The sequence below is a fragment of the Aphis gossypii genome, unplaced genomic scaffold (genome assembly GCF_020184175.1).
Source record: "Aphis gossypii isolate Hap1 unplaced genomic scaffold, ASM2018417v2 Contig00071, whole genome shotgun sequence".
In the NCBI taxonomy this organism is placed as follows: Eukaryota; Metazoa; Arthropoda; class Insecta; order Hemiptera; family Aphididae; genus Aphis; species Aphis gossypii.
Genome location: NW_026083003.1, coordinates 57,720 through 82,664, shown reverse-complemented (window position 1 = coordinate 82,664; position 24,945 = coordinate 57,720). Strand labels below are relative to the sequence as shown.

General features: G+C 28.8%; 3 protein-coding genes across 3 annotated transcripts; 1 reads left to right on the top strand and 2 right to left on the bottom strand.

The window, feature by feature from the left end:
• Nucleotides 1-6,169: 6,169 nt before the first annotated feature.
• LOC126553137 (THAP domain-containing protein 1-like) lies at nucleotides 6,170-7,526 on the bottom strand. The gene is made up of 4 exons (XM_050208312.1): nucleotides 7,249-7,526; nucleotides 6,868-7,114; nucleotides 6,313-6,501; nucleotides 6,170-6,247 (listed from the first exon to the last, which is right to left on the bottom strand). The coding sequence occupies exons 1-3, from the start codon at nucleotides 7,317-7,319 to the stop codon at nucleotides 6,379-6,381; spliced, it is 441 nt and encodes a 146-aa protein (XP_050064269.1). The 5' UTR covers nucleotides 7,320-7,526; the 3' UTR covers nucleotides 6,170-6,247; nucleotides 6,313-6,378.
• Nucleotides 7,527-17,221: 9,695 nt separating this feature from the next.
• On the top strand, nucleotides 17,222-17,751 carry LOC126553134 (uncharacterized). Its single transcript, XM_050208310.1, has 2 exons — nucleotides 17,222-17,421; nucleotides 17,498-17,751. Exons 1-2 carry the CDS (start codon nucleotides 17,277-17,279, stop codon nucleotides 17,749-17,751), a joined length of 399 nt encoding a protein of 132 aa, XP_050064267.1. The 5' UTR covers nucleotides 17,222-17,276.
• A 2,079-nt stretch (nucleotides 17,752-19,830) lies between these two features.
• LOC126553133 (uncharacterized) lies at nucleotides 19,831-23,515 on the bottom strand. The gene is made up of 3 exons (XM_050208309.1): nucleotides 23,452-23,515; nucleotides 22,886-23,319; nucleotides 19,831-20,010 (listed from the first exon to the last, which is right to left on the bottom strand). Exons 1-3 carry the CDS (start codon nucleotides 23,513-23,515, stop codon nucleotides 19,831-19,833), a joined length of 678 nt encoding a protein of 225 aa, XP_050064266.1.
• Nucleotides 23,516-24,945: the final 1,430 nt, after the last annotated feature.

Below are 24,945 nucleotides of genomic sequence, written 5' to 3'. Positions count from 1 at the left end.
AACAAATAGGTAATGGATAATGCTTATATATACAAGTTTAAACTTTTTCAAATAAGTGTATATAATAATATATATCTATCAATTTAATATACTATGCATATATAGTATTTATATATACATTATACAGGGTGACCTAAAAATCAACTGATATGTAAATGTGAAAAAAGAAGTTTATTTATTTTAATCTTAGTAGGTAGGTATACAAATTATTTTTAATTTATAAATCTTCATCTGTTTCATCTGTTTCACCTTCAGTTTCACTAAATTCTTCATGAACCTCCAAACCATCATGATCCATATCATCAGAATTACATAAATTTAAAATAAGTAATGATTTTACTTCATCCGACAATTGGGTTATAGTTTTTGTCGGTAATTTTCTCATTGTCGACAAATATGGATCAGAAGACACGAGTAACATATGGAGGATGTCTTCATTTGTATTTAACCTCGAACATTTTCTAGAGTGATGCTCTCTGTATTTACGCAAATCCTTATTTTTAGCTTCAGCTGCTTCTTCAGAAAGTTGTCCTGTACATTTTTATAATTCTTTTTAAATTAAACAATCTTTTTTTTTTTAGTTAAACAGTAAAACTTACCCATTGGCAATAATGCATACTGTACAATATCTGCACCATGTATTAGTATTTTATGGACACTACTGGGCATGTAATACCAAGGATAAAGGCTAACATAAAGTTTAGTTGTTTCCAAAGTGTACGATTTAAATGTTTTTGAATTAATTTCATGATGACTTGATATAGCATATAATATATTAGCAAAACGTTGAATTAATCGGACGTCTAATCCTGTGATAATAGCACTAGTTTCAGCATTTTTAAAAAATTTACGGGCTGTGTTTCCATCGTTAGTTGTTCCAGCTCCTAAAAGAAAAAAATATATATATTATATATATATATATTTAAAAATTTAGCAAGAACTATCAATTATTAAACACTAACCTTGTAACACAACATCGACTAATAAACCCAATTGTAAACGAAATTGATCTTGTATATACTTTTTTTTGTTTTTGAAATATTTCTTTGTGTTCCAACGATCTTACCTTAATTACAATCTGTAGTAATTAATTTATAAATTTGTATATTATGCTTATGTATAGAATAATATTTACCTGCCATGTTTTAATATCTAAACGATATGATATATGTAATAAACATTCAAACAATCGAATATGAGCATGAAGCACCGATAGACCAAATCTGTATGTTTCACAATCAGCTTTATAATTTATTAAACTATCGATTTTGTTAATTTCTTTTGGACTACATTTACATATATAACATTTCTGACTAGAGGTTTCGGTTATTGAGTTGCAAATCTAAAAAAAAATAACACTTTAAACAATAAATACATTTTTTTATAAATTATAAATTATCAATAATTATATTTATGTATTCGTATAAAAATATTACCTTGCCATCGATCATTGAAAATATTAGATTATGTTCTATTTGTATTTCGGCTGAATTATTGATAGTAATTGTGGTAGGAATTAATGTTTTTATTTGATTTTCAATATGATCAACTAATCGTCTCGTACTTTCTTTAGTAACTTTTATATACTCAAACATAATTGGTCTACAGAATCTTGTTGAGGAATATCGAGGAATTTCCCAGATAGTAAAGTAGCTTTCATTTCTTTTACATCTTAATTGAAGCGGAACTAAAGATGCCATAATTATATCTGCATCTGTTTTATCAGGTTGCGTTTTAAAAATTTGCTTATACCTTGAATGGCTCCCACTGCCATCACAACCCCACTTATAAATCATTTCAAAATTATAAGATTGTGAAATAATTTGAATATTTGGTATTTAAAATATTCGTTGAACAGTATGATCAAGTAAATTTTGAAAAGATATATTAGAAGCACTTTCTGGTACAAAACATTTATCTGGATAGCATCTTTGTTTGGCTTGAAGAATACTATTATATGATGGATATATATTAGCATTACGCTGTTTTGCTTCCAATCGCAATCCAATGTATTGATTTTTCGTAAGTCGTTTATCAATTAAACAACAAAGCGCTTCATCATCAGAATATTGTATTGGTTTATTATGGTTTTTAATATTTGTTTTTATTTTAGAAGCTCTGGTTGGAGTTATAGTTGCCTCTTTTAATAATTCTGCACAATCTTGTTTTCCAGCTTTATATAATTTTGTTTGAGTTGCAAAAATTAATTCGGGTGTAGTTAGGCCATCAACGATGGCTTTAACTCTTTTACTCTTTGTTCTATGATTTAAGGCAGAAAACTCTTTTGATGGCCTTCCTACAGTTTTTAAAGTTTGATCATTTTTTATATCAGGGAATTTAAATTCTGTTTCTAACCATTCTTTATATTTATTCATAAATATGTTCAAAGTTCGATTACAACCTGACCATTTTTTTGTAAGAGAACGCGAAAAATTCAAGATTTCTGTTTCTATTTTTTTTATATAACTTGTATCCCAATTTTTAGAACCGTAATTTTGTATGATAAAATCCAATAAATAATTTCTAGAATCAATGTTTTGAGGTGACAAAGGTCCATTATTTCTTAATTGCAAAAACAGTGTCTTAAACGTCAATTTTTTTTTCACAAACATTGTCTGAAATAATATGTTATATTAAATTTGTAGAATTTAAGTTCAGAAATGTATTATTTATATTTTATATAATTTTAGCTATTTTTATTCTTAAACACACATACACATACGTTAGTATATTAACTTGTTGAACATACAATTTTAATGTAATACCATTGAGTATAGATAGTATAGAGAAACCATCTATAGCTGAAATATGTGATACGCGCAAAGGGATAGCAGCCGATAGATGGCGCATTCCTAAATTTGTCGTGGATAGCAAATGCAGTATGATCATATCAATGATACATAATTATTGGATACATTTAAAATACTGTAGAATAAAATTGTACATAGAGCGCCAAAACGTAATTTGAAAAGAACACGGATTTATATTAGAAAAAAAGACGAACTATTAATTTCTCTATATAGGTATTTAAAAAATAATTTAACGGACTTTGCTATTTAGGTAATTGATTAACGATTAACTTGCGAATTTATTAGTGTTGTGAATTGTGATTTTCATAAATTGTCTGTGTTTTTTTAATTACAAATTCTAAATTTTTGATAAATATGCCTGGTGGAAGCTGTAATTTTTCTAACTGTAAGAATAACAGATCCAACTGTAAAAAAAAAAATGTATAGATTTCCTACTGATAGAGAAACATGTAGAAAATGGATTTTCAATTCAGGTAAGTTAAATACATTTTAATTGAAAGAATTAAGATGAATGTAGTATAAATAAGTTATTATTTTTATAGGAAACATGGCATTAGATAATTTATCGCCGAAAAAAATTAAAAATAGGTATCTGTGTGAAGATCATTTTAATGCGCATGATGTCACCAGACCAGATCATAACAGACTTATGTCTGGAGCCATTCCTGTAAAGTTTAATACAAATAGTAAGTTTATTATAACCCAATTAAAATTATATGTACCTAAATGAATATAATATAAAGAAGTTTTTATAATAATTATACTTATTATTTAAAAAATATCCAGACAATGAAGTTATATCAAATGTATCACAAAATCATCGAGATGTATATACTACACTGGAGCGCGCACTCCCTATGATAACACTACAACGAAAAATGAGCCGTCGGCGTAGCCTTGTTCCCCCACCATTGCAGGGCAAAAAAACTCACGTAGCATATTCAGATAAGCTTTAATACGCATTGCTCCGTGCTCGCAAAGTCGCAACGTTCGTTGTTTATTTATTTTTTCTGTAGTTACCAATGTTGAATGTACGATTTTGAATTTATTTGTTGAAAATAATTAATTTTAAAATACATTGTTCTAAATTGTGGTCCGAAAATTATATTGTAATGAAATTAGGTACTTAAAAATCATTTATAATAAGCAACTACTAGTAAATAGGTACCCAATATTCATAAACAGTCAATTAAAACAAACCATTATTTTTCTAATATTTATATTTGATACAACATATAAATGAAATAAGTACTTAAATTAACAATATTTGTGCTTATAATTAAATAATACTTAAAAAATTAAAAAATATACAAATCTAATTTTATTTTTACAAATTATTAAATAATATTAATTTAGTGAATTTTTGCCTCAGTGACGATTTATTTTTAAATACTTCCCTAGAATTAATTTTTTGCATAATGACGCATTCTTATGTTGATATAACTATTACTTATAGCTGTAAACAAACTATATTCATGAGATGGAGAACCTAAATCAACATTAACAGGGTGAGAATTTGGGAAAAAAAAAGTGAATTTTTATTTAATATATTTTTTTTTGTTAACATAATAATACTTTGTTTTACATTCTTGTGTAAATTTTTTTTATTACAACTATAGTTTGAAAAGATTTTTCTAATTCCTTGATGATCAAAGATACAGCCTCAGATACAATTTTTAATTTTCCTCGATTTACAAAAGATGTAAATTGAATACCTGCTGTATAGTCATGATCTGATTGAAAACTTAATAATATACCTACACAGAAAGGACACACAAGTTTTTTGCATATGCTTCTTACAATATATCCTGCAATGTAATCTAATATTTCACCTGTGTACTCTCCTAACTGTACACTATTAAGAATATCTAAATAATTATTAATATCAGATTCAAATATATTTTCACTGTCTTCAGTATTAAGCTTCTTTTTTCACAACGGAAATCTAAAACATCCCCTCCAGGAATAACAAAATGAGAGCAATTTCCGTTTTCCACGGTAATATTTTTGGTAAATAGTAATTGCCTTAAACTTTTTTTGAATTGGACACAATTTGGGTTATTGTTAGACCCTCCTCTCGCTCTTACACAACCAAAAAAAATTTCAAGGTGATCCTGTGACATTTTGTATGTCAAGATAAATTTAAGGGGACTTTGAGATCTATATAGAAGTTTATAAGCAATTTGTATAGTAGAAGACATTGTAACAATAAATCCTAATATGAACATTTTTCTCCCACCTAATACTAACGGACTTCCATCACATTTTAATGTTTTTAAATAATCAGTAGTATCATTGAATACAGACACTATAGTGTTGATATTACCAGCGTGTATAGGACTCTTATAACCTTTAGAAAATGGTATTCTAGAATTTAGGATATCAAATAGGCGGTCAATTTTTCTTATAAATTCAACTGTAGCTTGGCTATTTGTAAAAGAAGGTTCACCTTTTTGACATAAATATTCAATTGCATCGGCAACCCCACTACTCAACGTTTGTGCTGCAAGTTTGACCTTCATGACTGAATTTCTGTAATAAATATGTTGTGCAGTTAGCTTATTTGCAAATTTTAATCCTAATTCATTTTGAAAAGAGTTCAAAGAGCATAAATATGACCATTTTATATCACCATTTTTTGACTGAATAATTTGTTTGTCAGCTAAAGAAGAACGAGCAAGCTTAAGCATGTGGCAAGTGTCAAACATAGAATATACTTCTATAGATTTATCTATAGTGATTTTTGTATTCAAGTTGTCTATATCAAAACTACAGCCCAACTTTTTGAAGCATTGTATGTTAGCAGAAGCACCATCACACGTTACATTCCAAACCTGAATGCCTACCTCATGCAGTTTTACAATAGCTGTAGATAATAATGTACTTAATACACTACTATTTATCTTATTCACATAAAAAAAAGCAATTGGGCATTTAAACTGTTTAGTTAAGCAAACCACCATAATAACTAAAACTTCAGTAGCAAGATCTGTACTTTCACCAACACCAAATTCTACATTTCCAGCATATTTGCCTTTATCAGGTTCCCAAATTAGTTGTTTTCTGATCGACATAGAATCAAAACCAACGAACAGTCTTGTAACCAAGTCTTTTGAGTTATTTTAAGTTTTAAAAATTTGAAGACTCCTTCCAAAAACCCAGGCTCACATTCCATAGTGTTCATCCAGCTTCGAATGGTTGAATGATGAGGAAGTCTAAAATGTGTGCGTACATACCTATAAGCTCTAGGAGAATAGAAGAAAAGTGTTTTAGCAAACTCTTTCATAGAATCACTATAGCGTATGGCATTTTTTCCAATTTTTTAGTTTTGCGTTCATGCAGTAATAAAGCTAACGGTATCCCACCAAAATGTTCTTCTAGCTGTGTCGTCACATCATCTGACATCGGGACGTTTTTCTTAATGCGCATAACAAGACCTGTAACACAAATACATTTTACAAATTCAATATTGTATTAGAAACAATTATGTTAGTTACATTACTTTTTAATGATTTTATTTTTGTTTCTCTTCGCTTAAGGCGTTGTTGTAATACTTTTACTTTTTTTCTCAAAATTGCTTTTGTTGGCGATTGTATGGAACACTGAACACTTTTAGTATTATTTTCAAAATTGTTGAACTGGAACATTGTATATCGACCGTATCGACAGATATATCACAATTATTTTCAACCTAAATTAATAAATAATAAAATTAACTAATCAGTCTTATGTTTTCAACTTTTTTCTTGTTTGAAGAGAGTAGAGTTTATAAAAATTGCATATCTAGACATTTTTATATGTCACTGGGTAAAAGTGTATGTCTTAAAATTAGATATGTACAGTGGAAAGTGAAGAAAAGTTTATAGGTATGTAAACCTATATACACAATTTGTATATAACAACATTTAATGTTGTTAAAAAATATAGTGGCAACATTTGTCACTGTGTAGTCTGAAGGATCTAAGTATATTGCATACTATTAATTAAAAATAGGTAACAACAATTTCTGAAATTAATAAATGATTAAGATTATATGATGTAAAATTATTAAACTTACCAATGGGTTTCTTTGTAACAACCGGCGAACAACTTTTTTCTTCTGTAAATGTTGAGGAAACTCTTTAAATACTGATGATGGAACAGCCTCATCTTTTAACCATTTCACATTTGCTCCTGGACGGATTTGATAGTCTTCATTTGTAAAGTGTTCGCTGCATAAATAGCTATACTCAGAAGGTTTGAAGTTTTTGCGTTTCATTTCATGTATCCACTTTTCCAAAACGGATGGCCTCTTTAGAGGAAAGCTAAACCAGGTAAACAAAATAATTTTATTACATATACTCATCAGACAGTAACGTTTATCTTGTATAATATTAAGGCTATTTATATTAGAATAATCGGTACAAAAATGACTAAAGGTACCTATGTTTTTACATACCGGTGAAATTGTATACCACATCCTTTTTTCCGCCGGTTTGTACACCCATATGAGGAACACGAAATTACCATGATTAAATATTAAATATTGAATTTACAATAAAGCAGAAATTTAACCAGTAAACAGAATTTGACGCCATGAAATAATCGAAATTGTGCAACGGCGTAACGCACTGCCTTATGCCATCCAGTCCTTTTGCCATGCAATGGTGGGGGAAGCGAATCAACGAGCCGGCTCGTTTTTTGACGACTAGTGCGCGCTCCAGTGTAGTATATACATCTCGATGCACAAAATATAGACTTTCTGACACCAGTTAAAAGGAGAATTTCATTTAATAAATCAGGTAAATAATATATAATATATAGCATACACATTTATCATCAATTATTATTTTTCATATGTACTTAAAACAGACTTAGATTCTTGTTGTAATTATTCAGACAAGAATAAATACGTAGACTTAAAATTAAATATAATTTGTTAATTAGCCATCTCTAAAATAATGCATTATTACTTATAATTATTACAAAAATTTAAAAATTAAAACAAATTACTTGTCATTACATATTATACATCATAAATACAAATTACATTCTTGTTATTTGTAGAAGAAGATCACATAAATGTATTTCAAAAGAGTCCTTTTGGTAAAATAATACAGGACTTTTCACCAAAAGAACTGAAATTAATTATTCCAAATAAAACTTATGAAAAATGTAAGGAGACACATATCAATGAAATTATTTATGAAGAATATGATCAAACATATAATTTTGAAACTGTTTCGCCAAGTACAAGAAAATATGTGTCACAATTGACACAACTGCCAAGTCCAATAAAAACAAAAAAAAGTAGAAAATATGAAAAACTTCTAGAAACTATTATGAAACAAAAAAAAACTATTGGCACAGAAGCGTCTTAAAATATCACGTCTAATAAAACAAAATGCAATTTCCAAAAAAAAAACAAAAAAAAATTGGATCCAAGTACTTTGATCACTAACTCTGTATTTAACTCAAAAAATTCAAAAGCACTTGTCACTATGCAGCTTTTGCATAACAAAAAAAAGCCATGGACACAAGCTGAGAAGAATGTTGCTACATCTATATACTTTAAATCCCCATCAACATACAGGTTTATGAGAAGAAACAAGATAGTTCTACCCGGTGTGACTTCTATACAGAGATGGCTTAAATCTTTGATGTATTTGCCAGGTTTTGTAACAGAATATAATTCTCAGTTGACATTAATGTCAAAAGTAATGACTGAACAAGAAAAAAAATGTGTATTGTTAATTGATGAAATGTCAATAAAAGCGTGTCTTGAATATAATAAATCATTAGATTTCATTGAGGGCTATGAAGATCTAGGGCATTTGGGTCGATCAAAAAAGTCTGCAAAACTTGTTCTTGTTGTAATGATCCGTGGACTTCATAACAAATGGATACTACCTTTTGCTTACTTCATAAGTAGTACTGGAGTCACAGGTGATCAAATGGCCAACATTGCAAGAAGTAGCATTGTGAAACTATGTGAAATTGGATTTTCACCAAGTATAATTACGTGTGATCAAGGTACAAGTAACCGCAAAATGTTTTCCATGCTTGGAGGGACTCCTGAAAATCCGTATACAGTAATTAACTCTAAAAAAATTTTCTTAATGTATGATATTCCTCATTTGATGAAAAGCATTAGAAATAATCTGCTTACAGGAAATATCATACTCACAACAAATGAAGGGGGAGAAAAAAATATGTTCAATGATTTCCGTGATGAAACATATAAAAATGACTCATGTAGCAAAACGACAAGAGCAATGTGTAAAATTGATCAACGGCATTTGTATCCGAATCCATGGCAGAAAATGAGTTGTAAACTAGCATTACAAGTTTTCAGCAACACCGTCAGTGCAGCAATTAAAACTGCCATTGAAACCGGTGAATGAATTTTCTTCCACAGCACAAGACACATCAAATTTTTTCCTTCAGTTAAACAATCTTTTTGATGTTCTGAATAGCAAAAATTATACGATAAAAACCCATACAAAAAACCGCTAAGTGAAAGAAATTTAAAGGGCTTATCAATTATTTATGAAGCATTGGAAATGTTTAAAAATATTAAAAAACAATGTTTCAAAAATCAGTCAAATACCAAAAATAATATTCCACCATGCTTCACTGGGTTTGTTTGGTCTTTGAATGCAGTTTTGCAACTTTATGAACATGAAAAAAGTACAAATCCGTCACCAACAAAATTCTTCCTTCTGACAAATAGACTTTGTCAAGATGCACTTGAAAATTTATTTTCAATTTTCAGACAACGCTGTGGGTACAATAGAAATCTAACTAGCAAATCATTCAGATGTGGTTTTGCAAGTATTTGTTCCTTTTGTCTTTTAAATTGTGCATCTGAAAAATCAAATTGTGAGGACGATGAAGACAATTTTTTAACACCAGAAATATTAACTGACTTACTCATGATGATGATACACCAAAAGATAAAGATGTGGACGTACCAAAAACTACTTTCATAGCCTCTTCTAGTGAAGGCTATGACTCTTCTAGTGATTCAGAAGATACGTCATATGATTGTACGGAAAATAAATCATTACCAATGTCTTCTTTGTCATTAGAAAAATGTTCCTTAGAATATTACGCAGGGTATTTAGGTATGAAATGTTTCAAAAAACAATGTAATGAATGTTATTATCAGTTAATCAGTACAAATAAAAGCCTCGTAGATAAAGATCAATTGTTTATACTACACAAAACATTTGATCATATTGAATGGACATCTATAGATATGGGTTTAAAAGCACCTACTAAAGAATTAGTAGATTTTGTATATGAAAGTCTGAAGGTATTTCAAAATAACTATGAAAATATAAAATGGAAAAAAAATTTGGTATCTTCATTAATAAACATGGCTGAAAAAAAAAATAAAAAACAGTTTATTAGAAAATATATGTCAAAAATAAAAAAATTTATATTAAATAATTTATTTTCTATTCGAATCTATAAAGAATGCAAATGGTCTATGGATAATGTTAAAAATATAAATAAAGGAAAACAAAACTCTAAATTAAGTATACTTCAACATAAATAAGGATTTTTTGATTATTGTTGTTTCATAAATTTAAATATTGAATTGGTACGTACCTAATAATATTTGTATTTGCTTAATATATTATTAAGTGCTTAATTTTATTATAGTTATGTATTTGTTATAGTTTATACAGTTATTAATGTTATTATTATTCTTTATATGTCATGTACAAATTTAATTTTTTATTATTGTTGTTTCATAAATTTTTTTAATTTAAATATCGAATTGGCACGTAGGTACCTAATAATATTTGTATTTGCTTATTATATTATTAAGTGCTTAATATATATTATTATTATCTTTGTTATTATTATAATTATTTTTTGTTATTCAGTTTTATACTCTTATTCTTATTCTTTATATGTCATGTACAAATTTAATTTGCATTAATTTTAATTTATTAAATTGAACAAATATTATGATGTACCTAATATTAATATATTTTTAAATCTTAAATGTTTAAAATATGTGTTAATTCTATTACATTATTTTACTTTATAATTATTATCAAATTTTACAGATTTATAATTTATAATTTATTTAATCCACCTATGTATATAATCACTTAAATTTAAAATGTTGATTTTTTGAATGTAAATTTTATTATATTATCTAAAATCTTAATAATTAATTAAATTCAAAATTTAATACCTACCAATAATAAATAATTGTTTAAACTTCAAAAATAAAGATAAAATAATGATGTATGAAATTTGTGTAGATCTATACTTGTACATTTTAAGGAAATAACAGGAAAATATGGTTAAAAAATAACACCATACATATTTTAGATTAGGTACATGCTACAATTTCAATAGTTTTCATTTGGTTATGAATGTTATGATAACTTCTTACAAAAAAATTGAGAATTTAAAAAGTTGTATTTATTTGAATTTAACTAAGAAATCATTATTTCTTAGTATGTAACATTTAATAGAAACGTAAACAATTTAATGATGACATAATATTTTAATTTATTACAATAATAAATACTTAGGACTTACCTATCTACAAAGTTTTCATTGAAAATATTTCAGTATTTCACACGCAGACAGATACTCCGATAGAGCTCGGAGACGATTCTCCACTCGCCCGCCAGTGACACACACTACACAGCCCATGCGCTGCAGCCTGCAAGGTCGCACAGCGCACAGGCGAATTAGGTATTTCTATTTATACGAAAAATGAAAATCCCTGGTCTCTTTCCGGAAATACCTATATTCTGTATACATGAAATTCTTGATAACATCATTGATTATAAATACAAGTGTACTTTATAAATATTATAATCAATGATAATATCATTAATCATTATTCATTATTATGTATTTATGTTTGGTTAAGCAAGAGGCAGTGGCGGATTTAAGGGTTCAAAGAAAGTCGGTAAATCAATAAGAGTGGCCTCGTACAAAATGTATCAGTAACATAATATTTACCCCAATTTTACAAAACCGTTCGCTTCGTTCGCGAGAAATAATAACCAACCAAAATTGTATAGTAACAAATAATTCTAATTAAAAAAAGTTTTTATTTATTTTTAACAAATAAAACAAAATTAAAAGTAGGTATATTTAATTCCTGTGTAGAATGTGGATAATAATTGAAATATAGTTTGACAAAAAACCATTAAAATATAATAAAAATATGAAGCAATAAACTTGATGGTAAGAACATTATCTGTGTTTTGTTGAAAATTTTTTTTTAAGATAATTCAGTTTTTAAGTGAGTACTGAGTTATGTGTGTATAATAAATTAAAATTAAAAATGCTCATAACTCACTTAAAAACTAAATTATCGTAAAAAAAACTTCCAACAAGACACAGATAATGTTCTAACCATCAAGTGTCATAATAGATCGATCCCTCTAATTTTTAAGCTAACAGCATAAAACTTGAATTTCTGAGCGTAAATTTGGTATGTCACGCGTTTGTAAGATGGAGACAACACACACTTATGAGGATCCTATTGTCAAAATATTTTGAAATTTGTATCATGTATAGAAAATGATAATATAAACATTTGATGAAAATTCCAAGTACCTACAGTTATAATATTACTTAATAGTTTTTGTCGTTTTTGAATAACAACAAAAGAAGAAAATCGGTGTATGAAATTTGGTTAATTTAAGGCCTTACGGGTATAATATCCAATGTCTAACTTCAAACGCTCGTAAAAAATTAAATTGAGCTCCGATAAACCATTTTTTTTAATGTAGAAAAACTCTTAGGGGAGTCTTGTATGAAAATTTCATATCTTAGATATAAATAGGAGGAATTTTTTATGAAATTCTAACTCAAAATAATATGCCAATTTACGTGTTTTTGATGAATTTTGTAAAAATTTTGACTTAAGACGCTCATAAAAAATGATAGTGGATTTACGGAACTTTTTTTTTAATTTCTACTTACATCAACGTATGAGGAACGTTGTAATACATTTTCAATTTTTTTGACCAACCAAAAATTTTTTTTCACCAATAGGTAGGTAATAAAAAAATAATAATAATACTTGACATTTTCTTATGCCTTTATAAATAGCTCAAAAAAAGTCCCAATATTTTGAAAATGTAGGGTAGTAACATAAAATATATTCAGTAAAAATTTCATCTATATTCGGTTATTTTTTTCAAAAACTGATTTTGCGTAAAATTCTCAGTGTTTTCGTAAAAATCAAAAAATGTACAAATTATTTATTATTTATTTTAAATTATTATTCAAACGTACCAATAGTAAAATTAATCGTAGAAAGTAGAAAGTAAAAAAAAAAAATATAAACTATTCAGCTTGTATTTAGGTATATAGTATTCAGGGTTAAGTTATTTAAAGTTGAAAATAATGTAAATATTCGTTTACGGTTTATTCAATAAATAACAATTATAATATAATATTATCTAATGGCTAATAATATATTAAATATATTTAAGAAAATGTCAATATAAGTATTTGTAGAACATTTGAAGTCGACGAGAGTATTCATTGTATTTTTAACTGACGTTGAAATCTAAATGAAATAACATTTTGTTTATTTCATCAAAATATATGATTTTACTTTATAATTAATAAAGACGATATAACGAAAATAATATGATCCATTATAAGTATCCAGAAGATACTTTCGGTTATTAGGTCTAGGTGTATAGCAACTATTTATAAATGATTAAATCATGAAACATGAGAGAAATATCGACAATATGATTTATGATCAACTAGGTAAATTATTAAATTAAATATATACGAATATTCGACTTTATACGAGTGTTAAAGATTGTGTCCGTGCAATATTATGTTCTTTGACGCTTGATCGGAGCCCGAAGAACGGTGGTCACCAACGGGCAACGATATCGTAGCATAAAGGACGACACATGCGGCCGCCGAGATATTGAGAATTGGGATGCAAATTGCAAGATTCACGACGCACAGATCACTGAGTGGACGGGTGGGGTGGACGGGCGACCGCAGCCAGCGCTTGCCGCAAATCGGAAAATAAAATAATATGTCCATTAATTCATACATTTAGGTTGTAAATGGCAACGTTAATTTATGACCAAATTAGGCAACGTTGTATCGCAAAGTATATGATGGTGATGAAACGTAAATTACGTAGAGGTGTCAACTGCACAATATTACACAATTTCAATTACATTTTATTATATTATTATAGTCTATAATATAATTTTAATTATAATTTTTTTTTATATTTTCATTAAAACACGGCGCGCGCTCTATTGACAGTTCTGGTGAACTAATTCAATACGTATCATAATATAGGCAAGATGGTCTCTCTATACTATCTATACTCAATGGTAATACTTAATATTTTAATTTTCAACGTACCTATCTGATAAAGTAATAATATATTTTCTATGGTTATAAAATTTCTAGAATTGCAAAGGCAGCTAAAGGCAGATAAATTATACATGGTTAGAAAGCTGAGAACTTATACTATAATCTACAATAGTTTATTAAAAAGCAAAATTGGGCAATTTCAATTCAGAGCTCTTTAAATTCACGAAATCATCAATTATTCAATAATTTTAATACTGCAATACAATTAAATAAATAAAATAGTAGAAATTTTCAAACTTGAACAACTTACCTTCAATTTCCATCTCCATATTAATTTTTCAAAATATAACAAAAAAAATTACACAATTTATGAAAAATATAATAGGTACTTTCTTTTCGGCGTTTACTCGATAAATGAACAACGTTCACATGTTTATTCGCGATAATGCATTTCTTATCTGCAATTATTTTGATATGGGTATTTTCAAAAGTTATTTTTGTGATCAGTATTTTGTAGATAGCCAATTCATCATTAGAAAAATATTTATAAGACAACTTTTTTTTTATTAATTTTGACGCGCCAAACTTTCATTTTAGCCCACTGTGCGACGACTCATCTCTTTCCAACAATCGCCTGTCAACACTACGCCGACGAACGTTTTGTGAAATTGCCTTTCAAAATCGGTCCAGTCCTCGATATCCCTCGATATGAACCAATGACGAGCAGCACCGTCTAGATTAGCACGTATGAACTGCAATTTAAAGTTGCCTGGCCAACGATGTAGGTTAGCGACACCTTTCAGTGTCCGCAACCAATCTTGAGCTTGCGCGACTGTTGTTAGCCCATTAGAAACTGGTATTGCGACAGAAATTTTAACCTCAGTCCTGAGTATTTTCAGCAACTATACGTTGTACGAGTCCCAAAAAATGATTTTTTTATTACTGTTGTATATTGTTTGTTAGAATGTAAGACTTCAATTTATGAAAAAATGTTTGAAATAATTATTGACAAATGTGAAGAACAAAATTTGTTCCCTGACCCAAGGTTTTTACATGTCGATTTTGTAAAAGCAGTAATTACAGCAGCTAGTAATATTTTTGGTTTGAAATTAGAAATAAGAGAGTGCTTTTACCATCTTTGCCAGAGTACATTTCGTAAAATCCAGGATTTAGGTTTACAAACAGCTTATATGAACAATGACAAATTTAGTCATTTTTGTTTGATGATTGATAGTCTGGGATTCCTTCCCCTTGAACGGGTGCACGAGGGGATGGATTTTTTAAAACAAACAAGCATTTCTGAAGCGAATGAATTGTTAAGTTACTTTGACACTACATATGTAATTGGTTCATATAAGAGAGTTGGTGCTGGTATGAATATAAAATTAAGAAAAATGAATCCCTTATTTCTACCAAAAACGTGGAATGTCTTTGAAGCCACATTAAATAGTGAACATAGAACCAACAATATATGTGAATCATGGAACAATCGCTTCACACATTTGGTAGGTCATAGTCATCCAACAATATGGGTGCTAATTAAAAAAATCAAGCTAGAGATTGGAGCTGATAGGGCAAAAATAGCATTAAGCAGTACAGGACAAACAATAAAAAAAATCAAAAAAACATTATGCGAGCGTATTAATAACTCCAAATTAAGTGTTAAAGAGTTTTTAACTCAAGTGGGAAATAACATTAGGACACGGCCAAGGTTATAATATTAATTTTAATTTTAATTATAATAAGAGATAGGTAATTTTCAACTAAAAATAATAATATATTCTAATTGTAATATATTATATTTAATATTATTGTATGTATGTTATTATTGTTATTGTTATGCGTATACCTAACATTGGTTTAACTGCAAAATGTGTAACATAAAACAAAAAATTCAATCTGTGAAAAATTCACCTACAACTGACTGGTAATTCAATAAATCTGTTATCAATAGTACAATAGCTATTGGTGAGTATTATGGTAAAATATTAAAATCTAAACTACTAATCATTGAGAAACCTAGTCTTAAATTTTTTATCCTATGCTATAAAATTTTATATTTTTAAATTGTTATTATAAACAATTTATGAGGAACCTTGTATTACATTTTCAAGTATTTTGGCCAAGCGAAATTTTTTTATCGGTGTTTATATATTAAAAAAAACTAAACAAAAACGAATATTTCAAATGCAAATAAATAGCCTTAAAATAAGCTAAATATTTTGAAAATTCCAATGTTATGAATTGGTGAAATTTCCAAGTATCTACGACTTAAACTTTTTGAATAATAACAAACACGCAATTTTGTAAAATAATACAAAAATATATACCTAATGATTATATTTTATGATAGGTATTGGCTATACCCAAATAAATGAATTTTGTGCTGGAATAGAAATATCAATGTCTGCTAAATCATACATTTTTATTGAAAACATATTACAAATAGAAATTAAAAATTCAGCTAGGGTAGAAATAAAAAAAGCAGGTGAAGAAGAAAAAAAAATAGGTTTGGAATTAGGTAATGTTGATACAGATGGCGTCCCTCTAATTACCGTTGTAGCTGATGGACAGTGGTCCAAAAGAAGCTACAAAACAAAATATGATGCTTTTTCTGGAGTAGTAAGTAGCTAATTATTATCCTAATACAATTTAGTTTATAATAAAATTGAAAATGTTTAGGCAAGTATTATAGAATACTAGACTAAAAAAAATTTATTCGTTGGTATACGCAATCGTTATTGCGTAATATGTGAGAGAGCAATAAATAAAAACACTAAAGCACCAGATCACGTTTGTTTTTTAAATTGGAAACAAGGAGCTACTAGTATAGAAGCCGATGCTATAGCAGAAGGGTTTAAAAACAGCGTAAAGATGCGTGGTCTAAAATTCTCTAAATTAATTGGTAAGAAATAATAAAAATAAAATAAATAAATAACCTAATGCGACAATCGAACTTTTATCTGGAATCATCGAATAAAAAATTTAAATAATATTATTAATATTATGTAGGTGATGGAGACAGTAGTGTCACAAAAAGATTACACGAAATACTCCCCTATATTTTAAGAGTTTTTGGCTTTAAGAGTTGAAAAAATAGAACTTAGAAATAATTTATTACGCAACTATTTTCAAAAAATGATGGCATTGACTAAAAGAACCGAATTTCCGATTGAAATTCGGAAAAAAATATCAAATAATATAATTAGACTGCGGACAGATATAACTTGTGCTATTAAATTTAGAAAAGCTGAAGATAGGCCTTTACATGAAAAAATTTCCGGTACAAATAATAATAGTAGTTATTAGTTTATTAGCTATAACTTATAAGTGACATATAATATTTTGTTCTATTCTAGGTCTTAGATTTGATATTGTTAATGCTCCTAATCATCGAATATTTGATGATCACAAAAACTGTTCACCATATCTTTGTGATAAAAAATCATCAATACAACCAGTAAATAATTTTACGATAAAAGATCGGGAAATTTCAAGAGAAATTGAAACAGTTGTGTCTCGTTTTTCAAAAAATGCAAAGAGTTTACTATTAGATGTAGATAACAATAGCTGTGAACAGTTTAACAGTTTAGGTACTCCCGGAAATTATTGATCCAGCTTATAAATATTGCTTGATGGTGTCAGTTATAAGGGAATCAAAAAAAATAAAAGCATTAAAAAATCAAAAAAAATCGTAAAAAATGTTATTATTTATTATAATTATTTCCTTACATAGGTACTCATTGTAAAATTGTAAAATATATTATATCATATCGTTAAATTAAAATGTTATATAGTTTCTGATTATATGTATTTGAATTCGTTAAATGTATTGGTAATTAGTTTCTTTTTTATTAATTTATTAATTATTGTTATAAGATATTACTAATTATTACCTACTTATTACCGATAGACCCTCAATGAATATTCAATATTTTTGTTACCTATTCATTAGTTATTATTTATTTTTAGTGTTTATAGTGTCATATTAATATCATACTATAGTTACTACTAATGAAACCATTCAAACCTATTTAACTCTATATCCTGTGTGGTTGAGAAAATCTATACAATAAAATAAGTAATTAATATAATTTAAATTATAATTTTCTAAACAATAAATTAATGAATAATACTGTCTACTAGGTGAACAATAGCTGTAGCTCAGATTGATAATTAGTTTGGATGTGCGGGAGTTAAAAACATTGCGCTGTCAAATCTTTATAGTATGTAATGCGAATAGAATAATGCTATCAGCACACCAAGATTGTACGTGAGAGAATAAAACGAGCTCCCACATGGATATTTGATCGGACATTCGGACTGGTTGTGTCGATCACGTGGTATTGGGTGGTGGCTTACACGACGCGCATCGAGCGCTTGCGGATCGCAAAAACACTTAATAGCGCATTCTCTCGGCTGTTGCATACGTTTCGTTTTGGGTATCACGTCCTCTTAATGACAATCGTCTAAGATCTTCACAAAATCTACTTAGAATTGTTTGTTGTAGCTCTTCCTTCTTTTCATCTATCAGCTTTCTATGCACGCTTAGTATGCAGAGACCTAAAATAATTTACATTATATATAATTAATATAATTTTCATTGATATGAAAAAAACTATTTTAATTTACCATTTAGACGATTTTCCGTCATCGTTGAACGCAACCAAGTCTTTACCCTTGGTAAAGTACTGAATGACCTTTCAATGGTACTAGTTGTACATGGCTGGACTAAAGATATATGCAAGGCTTGCTTTATTTTAGGAAAGAAAATATCTGTTTCTCCCACTATTTCACTCATTTCCATGTCTGACAGTTAATTTTTAGCCAGCTTTGTCTCATTCCAAACGTTGTACCATAATTCTGATTCACTATCTATATCTTTAATTTGGTAATAATCAGTAAAATCATTTATTTTAAATTTAAATTCTTTGATGTTCATATCTAACATATTTGAAGGATGTAGTAAAATAGTGAAAAAGCTGGTAAGTTTTCATCAGAAAATCTCCGCTCCAAGGAGAATATCAATGAATCCATGTTTGGAATTAGCAGAGACCTCTTCCAGAATTCAGCTGTATTCGATATTGGAGGATTCGATCGATGTTGTTGTCTTCCCACAATTCTAGGAAGATTAATTTCTGTTCCTATATTCTTAGCTGTTATGTTTGCAGCAGTTAAAATTTTTTCAATTTTCGTGTCACCGTTTTCACGGTGATCTTTCACCATGTCCACTATTTTTTTAATATAATTTGAGCATTTCAGTAAATCCAAAGTTTTTAACTGCAGGGCATTCGCAACAGGCTCTAATAATTTAGAGTATTTTTCTATGAGGATAACATTCATTATAAAAATACTTTTATTTGCTGCAGAATGCAATTGAAAAGCAACTTTTCTTGTTGCAGTGTTTCAATCTTTTTGATAATTTGTCTAAAGCATGTATAATTATCTCAAAATTTTCTTTAAAAATTGAAATGCTTCTATATTTTTGATACCACAGTGCCTCACAGAATGATGGTATGTTTGGGATACATTTCCCACGTAAAACAGATTCGCAAAAAAAATTTATAATATCCTTTACCGTTGAAATTGTGTTACGTATTTCTAGAACACAATTTAAATCATTGACCACCAAGTTTAACTTATGACTAGCACAGTGAAAAAATAGAGCATGTGGATATTTGTCTCGTAAAATTTATTGCACTCCATTGATCTTCCCTGCCATAGTTGCGCAACCATCATAGTCTTGTCCCACAAGCTTCGTTCCATCGAGACCTTCGTTTTGAATAAAATTATCGATTGCACTAGCTATGTTGACAGCATCCATAGCATGTAATTCAATGAAGCCTAAAAATTCTTCTCTGATAGCTTTTTTCTTATTATCGAAAAATCGAATTTCAATAGACAATTTCTCTGTTCCTGAGATTATTATTTGTATCAATTATCGAGTAGTTTTTTTATTGTTGTTTAAACGTGTTAAAACTGATATTTGATTTAATTAAGTAAATTTTGATTTAAGAACAAAATTACTTACGTTTTAATTTTAGCTATTTCTATTTCAGCAATCATCTGTAATTGTAAATACTTAGTGAACGATTTATTTTTTTAGATTTCTACTTATAATATTCATCTAATTTTTCATCCATTCTTATTAAAAGTTGCTATATGAAATAATAAATAGGTACACAAACACTCACTAAATGTTATTTTTTGAACAACTTAGGAGTTACATTGGTATCCGTCAACCGTCATCCGATAAGAAACTATTCATTTGATATCGGATATAGAATTACCGAAATTTAATTTAATATCTCCCTCACATAATGCAGATCACGGATAAAACATCATTATCTTTATTTATATTGAAAAATATGTTGTGTAAGTAAAGTAAAGTTAATCGTTTATAAAATAAATATGCGTATGGTTTATGAAAAATAAAATAATAATATAAACTAATATGATATAGTTTATTGACTATAACTGCTATATTTTTGTTAATAGCACAATATATAAAATTACCTATATTATAGTTATAGCACTATGTTATAATAACATAATAATCTTGTTTTATAATAATTATACAAAGTACACGTTATAGGTATTGTCCATTTCATGTGTAACGTGCCACGTACAAGCAGTAGAATGATGTAGTATCGGATGGGTTGTTGTAAAAAATGAAGACTCTTGAAATATTTTCAAAGTGTTTTTTATTGAAAAAATATTCTAAGTCCAATTAATTAAATAATTAAACTTGTGAAAAATATTCTAAGTCCAAATGACAAAACTATTAATCTGGGTGACGTGAAGGTGCTCGCTCTAACTCTGATGGATCACGTCTGAAATGTGCCTAATCTGGGCCCCCTTATATATCATCCAGGGACTCCCGCGGTACCTTCAGGTCCCTGTTGGTCATCTGCACCTGCATCCGCTTCTACCCAAGCCTTGTGTCATCCGCGTGACGCCGTGCGTCAATTATGTGCCTATAATATTCTACCGGGTGAGTGATTACGCACCTAGTATATTCTACCGGGTGGTAATTACGTATCCATAATATGTCACCGGATAGCAATCATATAGTCATTATGATTATTTGTCATTATTTTCTAGCGGGTAGAAAGCATACGGGCGATGATACTTTTGATTGGTTTTTACCTTTGTTTTTAGGTCCTAATTTATTATACTCGATCATTACTTGTTTGGCTGCTTACCCTTATCATAATTATAGGGATGTTTGTTATGCCCCTAGTGTTGTGGTGGTTATTGTTGGCTACAGTATGTAGTAATTTATATATTATATTTAATATAAGTATCAGAGCACGTTGCACATGAAATGGATGTCCAAATAATGTATTTTCATCAAAATTCATGAACTGGACAAATTTCACCATCTGGATATCCAGTTCATGAAATGAGTGGTTTCACTGTGTGAATGCGACAGATATACATTTTATTCATAACATGAAATAGAAATACTTATTTAACATTTTGTGTAATATTATAAATTGATTACATCAATAGGTAACTTTTTGTGAAAACGTAATACAAATCTAAAATTTATATTTTTAAATTGTTAGTACCATTAAGATACACATGTTGTCGCACTGTCGCGGAGCTATTGATTCGGTTTTGCAAGCTGGCCGTGCGGTACTTGCGACGTGCAGATAATATTTGACAGAAAAAATAGGGTGTAGAAAATAACTCTAATTTAAATGTAGAGACAAGACAACGGACGTCTATTGCTGTGAAACAAATTAAATATATGTACAAGAGGTGGGGGTATGATCATACCTAACAGACTAAAATACTATAAACAAATAAGTAATAATATTAATAGCTGACACTAGCTGGTGTCGACCATGTACAGAGAGATGATAAAAAAAAAATACAATAACAATAATCTCATCTGGTGTGACGCGGTACGCAACATTACGGTCGCCAGTACAGGCACCGCAACGACCGGTCGGCACCTTATCAACCACCACCACGGCCTACGACGATACGACCAGTGTTGCCAGATTTGTAAAATTAACTATCGCCAAACTAACATATGAAAAACGCCATTAAACGCAAAAAAAAAAAAATTCATAATTACATTATAAGTATCTTTAAAATATAAACTTCAACACTACTTATTTTAACATTATTTGTCATAAATATAAAATATAATTGTGGTAAATATTAATCAATAGAATTTTTCTTCTGTACCTATCTGTTAATTAGTAATGTGAAGTAGGTAACTATAATAGATATAATAGATTTTATAAATAAGTAAACACAAAATACACAATGTCTGGGTAAATCAAATATAATATATTTTCATAATTTTTAAATGTTTTAAACAATTTTAACCGTTTACTAAATTAATACATAAACATTAAACATAATAAAGTAATGATAACAATTTTAATAAAAGAGTAACATTTCATAATAAAAAATATAAATGAAAAACTTTCATAGAAGAACAAGCGTACAGCATTATTCAATTACATGGCAACTTAAAATTAAATATTAATAACAACAGTCTCATTGTTCACAAATAGGTAGTTTAGACTAGTTCAAAACTATATGAATATCAACTTTTAAATAACAATGTTTAGCGTTTGTTGTATTTTTCCTTAGAATACATAAATATGATTATTGAGAGCTTCAGCTGTACATTTATCTACCGCGATTATACTCAAAAATTCAATTTTTACACATAAGTTTTTTGTACTGAAATATTTTACACACAGACATAAATACTTAATTACAGAGACATCGGTCGATTCATCAACAATAAGAGAATATGGAGTTGTACCTATATCCAGAATGAGCTCTTCAAGTAATGATGGGGAAATTACATTTTTAATCAATGTTGAACATTTAGTTCGATGTATCTTTAAATTACTTAAAAGTGAATTATTCTTTTTCCCCATAACCTTTAGTATTTCTCCAAGATGATCTATAATTTTTATGGAAGTATGAGTAGCAACGTACAGGGACAACTTTAAATCTAATTCTTTTTGTTCATTAGTGATTATAATTGAATTACTTAAGACGTCTTGATTGAACTGTTGAGAATTCAGATTTTTCATTTTTTCATGTCTTTGTAAATCAGTCAAATGAGGTCTAAGGAATGACCGACAAATCTTGCAAAACGCTTCTCCGATTTTATTTGCATCGGGATCAGCTTCTTTTAACCATCCTAAAGTTTAATACATTAATATTTACCTATACAGACATAATATATTTGATATAAAGACAATAATATATAATATATATATAATGTCATTATATTTAAATTCAAAATTACAATAATATTATACAAATTTATTACCTTTAGCCCACTTTTCTGTTTCCCAACATTTCCGATACTTTCTAAGTTTTTCTGTCTTGCCCATCACCTATGACAGACTTTGTTCGACTACGTTCAATGAGTTCAATGCAATGCATGGTTTTTTTCTTTACGTACTTTGTACGTGTATGTAGCAGATGTGTATATGCAACATATCTTAGACTAGGTTTTCCCTTGATAATCATTGTAATTGTTTAAAAATAACTATTTCAAATGTTGAGAAGACAACAATAAATCTGATAATATATTTTATAATTTGTTTATTATGATATTCAAACAAAATTAATGTGATAAAAATATGCCTATCAACAATTTTCTGATATTGCGATAATATAGTATTACTTTTTCTAATAAACAGTAAAGTTGTTTTATAGTGGTTAGGAGGGTATAAGGTAATATCAACACAGTATAATATAAACAAAGGTATGTTTAAAAATATGAATGACGAAAAATATGCCGATACTGATTTTTTTCTTGGTTATAAATTTATAATACGTTTTAATTTTTGTAGCAGATATGCAATATATTATGCAATGAAGGGTTAAATTAATGAAATTTGGGTATGGGAAAAAGTCGCCATTAATCTCACACTTCAAATCGAAAATTGCCAACTTTTCCGCCACCCGCCAAAAGTCAAATATCTCCGCCAAACAATCATTCAAAATCGCCACATCTGGCAACACTGGATACGACTTAGTTGTCTCTCCCACCAACGCCCCAAAGGCTAGGCGGGACGGGAAGACAAGTCGCGTCGGATGAGTACGAGCTGCCGGCGATCGCAGCTCTGCGACACGCAACGTCAACGCGACAACACGGTGTTATGATCGCCGGTGTTTTAAGAACGCAAGAACGACGACCGACAATCGTACCACGTTGGATACGCCAGCCCTCGTCCGACCACGGAGATCGACCGATCATCATCTCCGTCATCAGTACATTATCGACAACGGTTACAGCTCAACAGACTCCGACCATACACCTGCGAGAACGATCTACAATCAACCTCCGCCTGGTCCGCGTCAAATTGGCTCTCCGGCGGAGAATCAAACCCCGGTCTCCCGCGTGACAGGCGGGGATACTTACCACCATGAAGATTAGAGATAAGGAGACCAAACTCAGTATACAAAATATGGCCCGACAAAAGTCGCATGGTTATTCTGCCACCAGGAGAGCGTCGTTCGATTAGAGGGCTATGTTTTACCACATATTATATGTATTTTACTATAAATGTACGTTATTTTTGTATTTGAATGAAATATAAATTATCATTCATTACTTATTACCTGCTTATATTAAAGTTTACTTAAATATACAAGTAAAGTTCAAAAGGTGTTTCCTGTAAAAAAAGTTTAAAATTCAAAATATTCTATAATGACTACGAGTTTAATGAAAAATGGTATAGCTCTATGCCATCTTGCTAAAAGCTCTGTATTCTAAATAACATATGTAACAAATTATTAAATAGGAAAATTATTA

What these genes read in the sequence shown, in the direction of transcription:
- LOC126553137 (XM_050208312.1), bottom strand. Translation starts at nt 7,319, where the DNA reads ATGGTAATTTCGTGTTCCTCATATGGGTGTACAAACCGGCGGAAAAAA. An exon ending in TGTGGTATACAATTTCACCG is followed by an intron (nt 7,115 to 7,248) that starts GTATGTAAAAAC and finishes TACCTGGTTTAG; the next exon opens with CTTTCCTCTAAAGAGGCCAT. An exon ending in TGTTACAAAGAAACCCATTG is followed by an intron (nt 6,502 to 6,867) that starts GTAAGTTTAATA and finishes TTATTAATTTAG; the next exon opens with GTTGAAAATAATTGTGATAT.
- LOC126553134 (XM_050208310.1), top strand. Translation starts at nt 17,277, where the DNA reads ATGATGGCATTGACTAAAAGAACCGAATTTCCGATTGAAATTCGGAAA. An exon ending in TTTACATGAAAAAATTTCCG is followed by an intron (nt 17,422 to 17,497) that starts GTACAAATAATA and finishes GTTCTATTCTAG; the next exon opens with GTCTTAGATTTGATATTGTT.
- LOC126553133 (XM_050208309.1), bottom strand. Translation starts at nt 23,515, where the DNA reads ATGGGCAAGACAGAAAAACTTAGAAAGTATCGGAAATGTTGGGAAACA. An exon ending in AACAGAAAAGTGGGCTAAAG is followed by an intron (nt 23,320 to 23,451) that starts GTAATAAATTTG and finishes ATTAAACTTTAG; the next exon opens with GATGGTTAAAAGAAGCTGAT. An exon ending in ATGAATCGACCGATGTCTCT is followed by an intron (nt 20,011 to 22,885) that starts GTAATTAAGTAT and finishes TTCGATAATAAG; the next exon opens with AAAAAAGCTATCAGAGAAGA.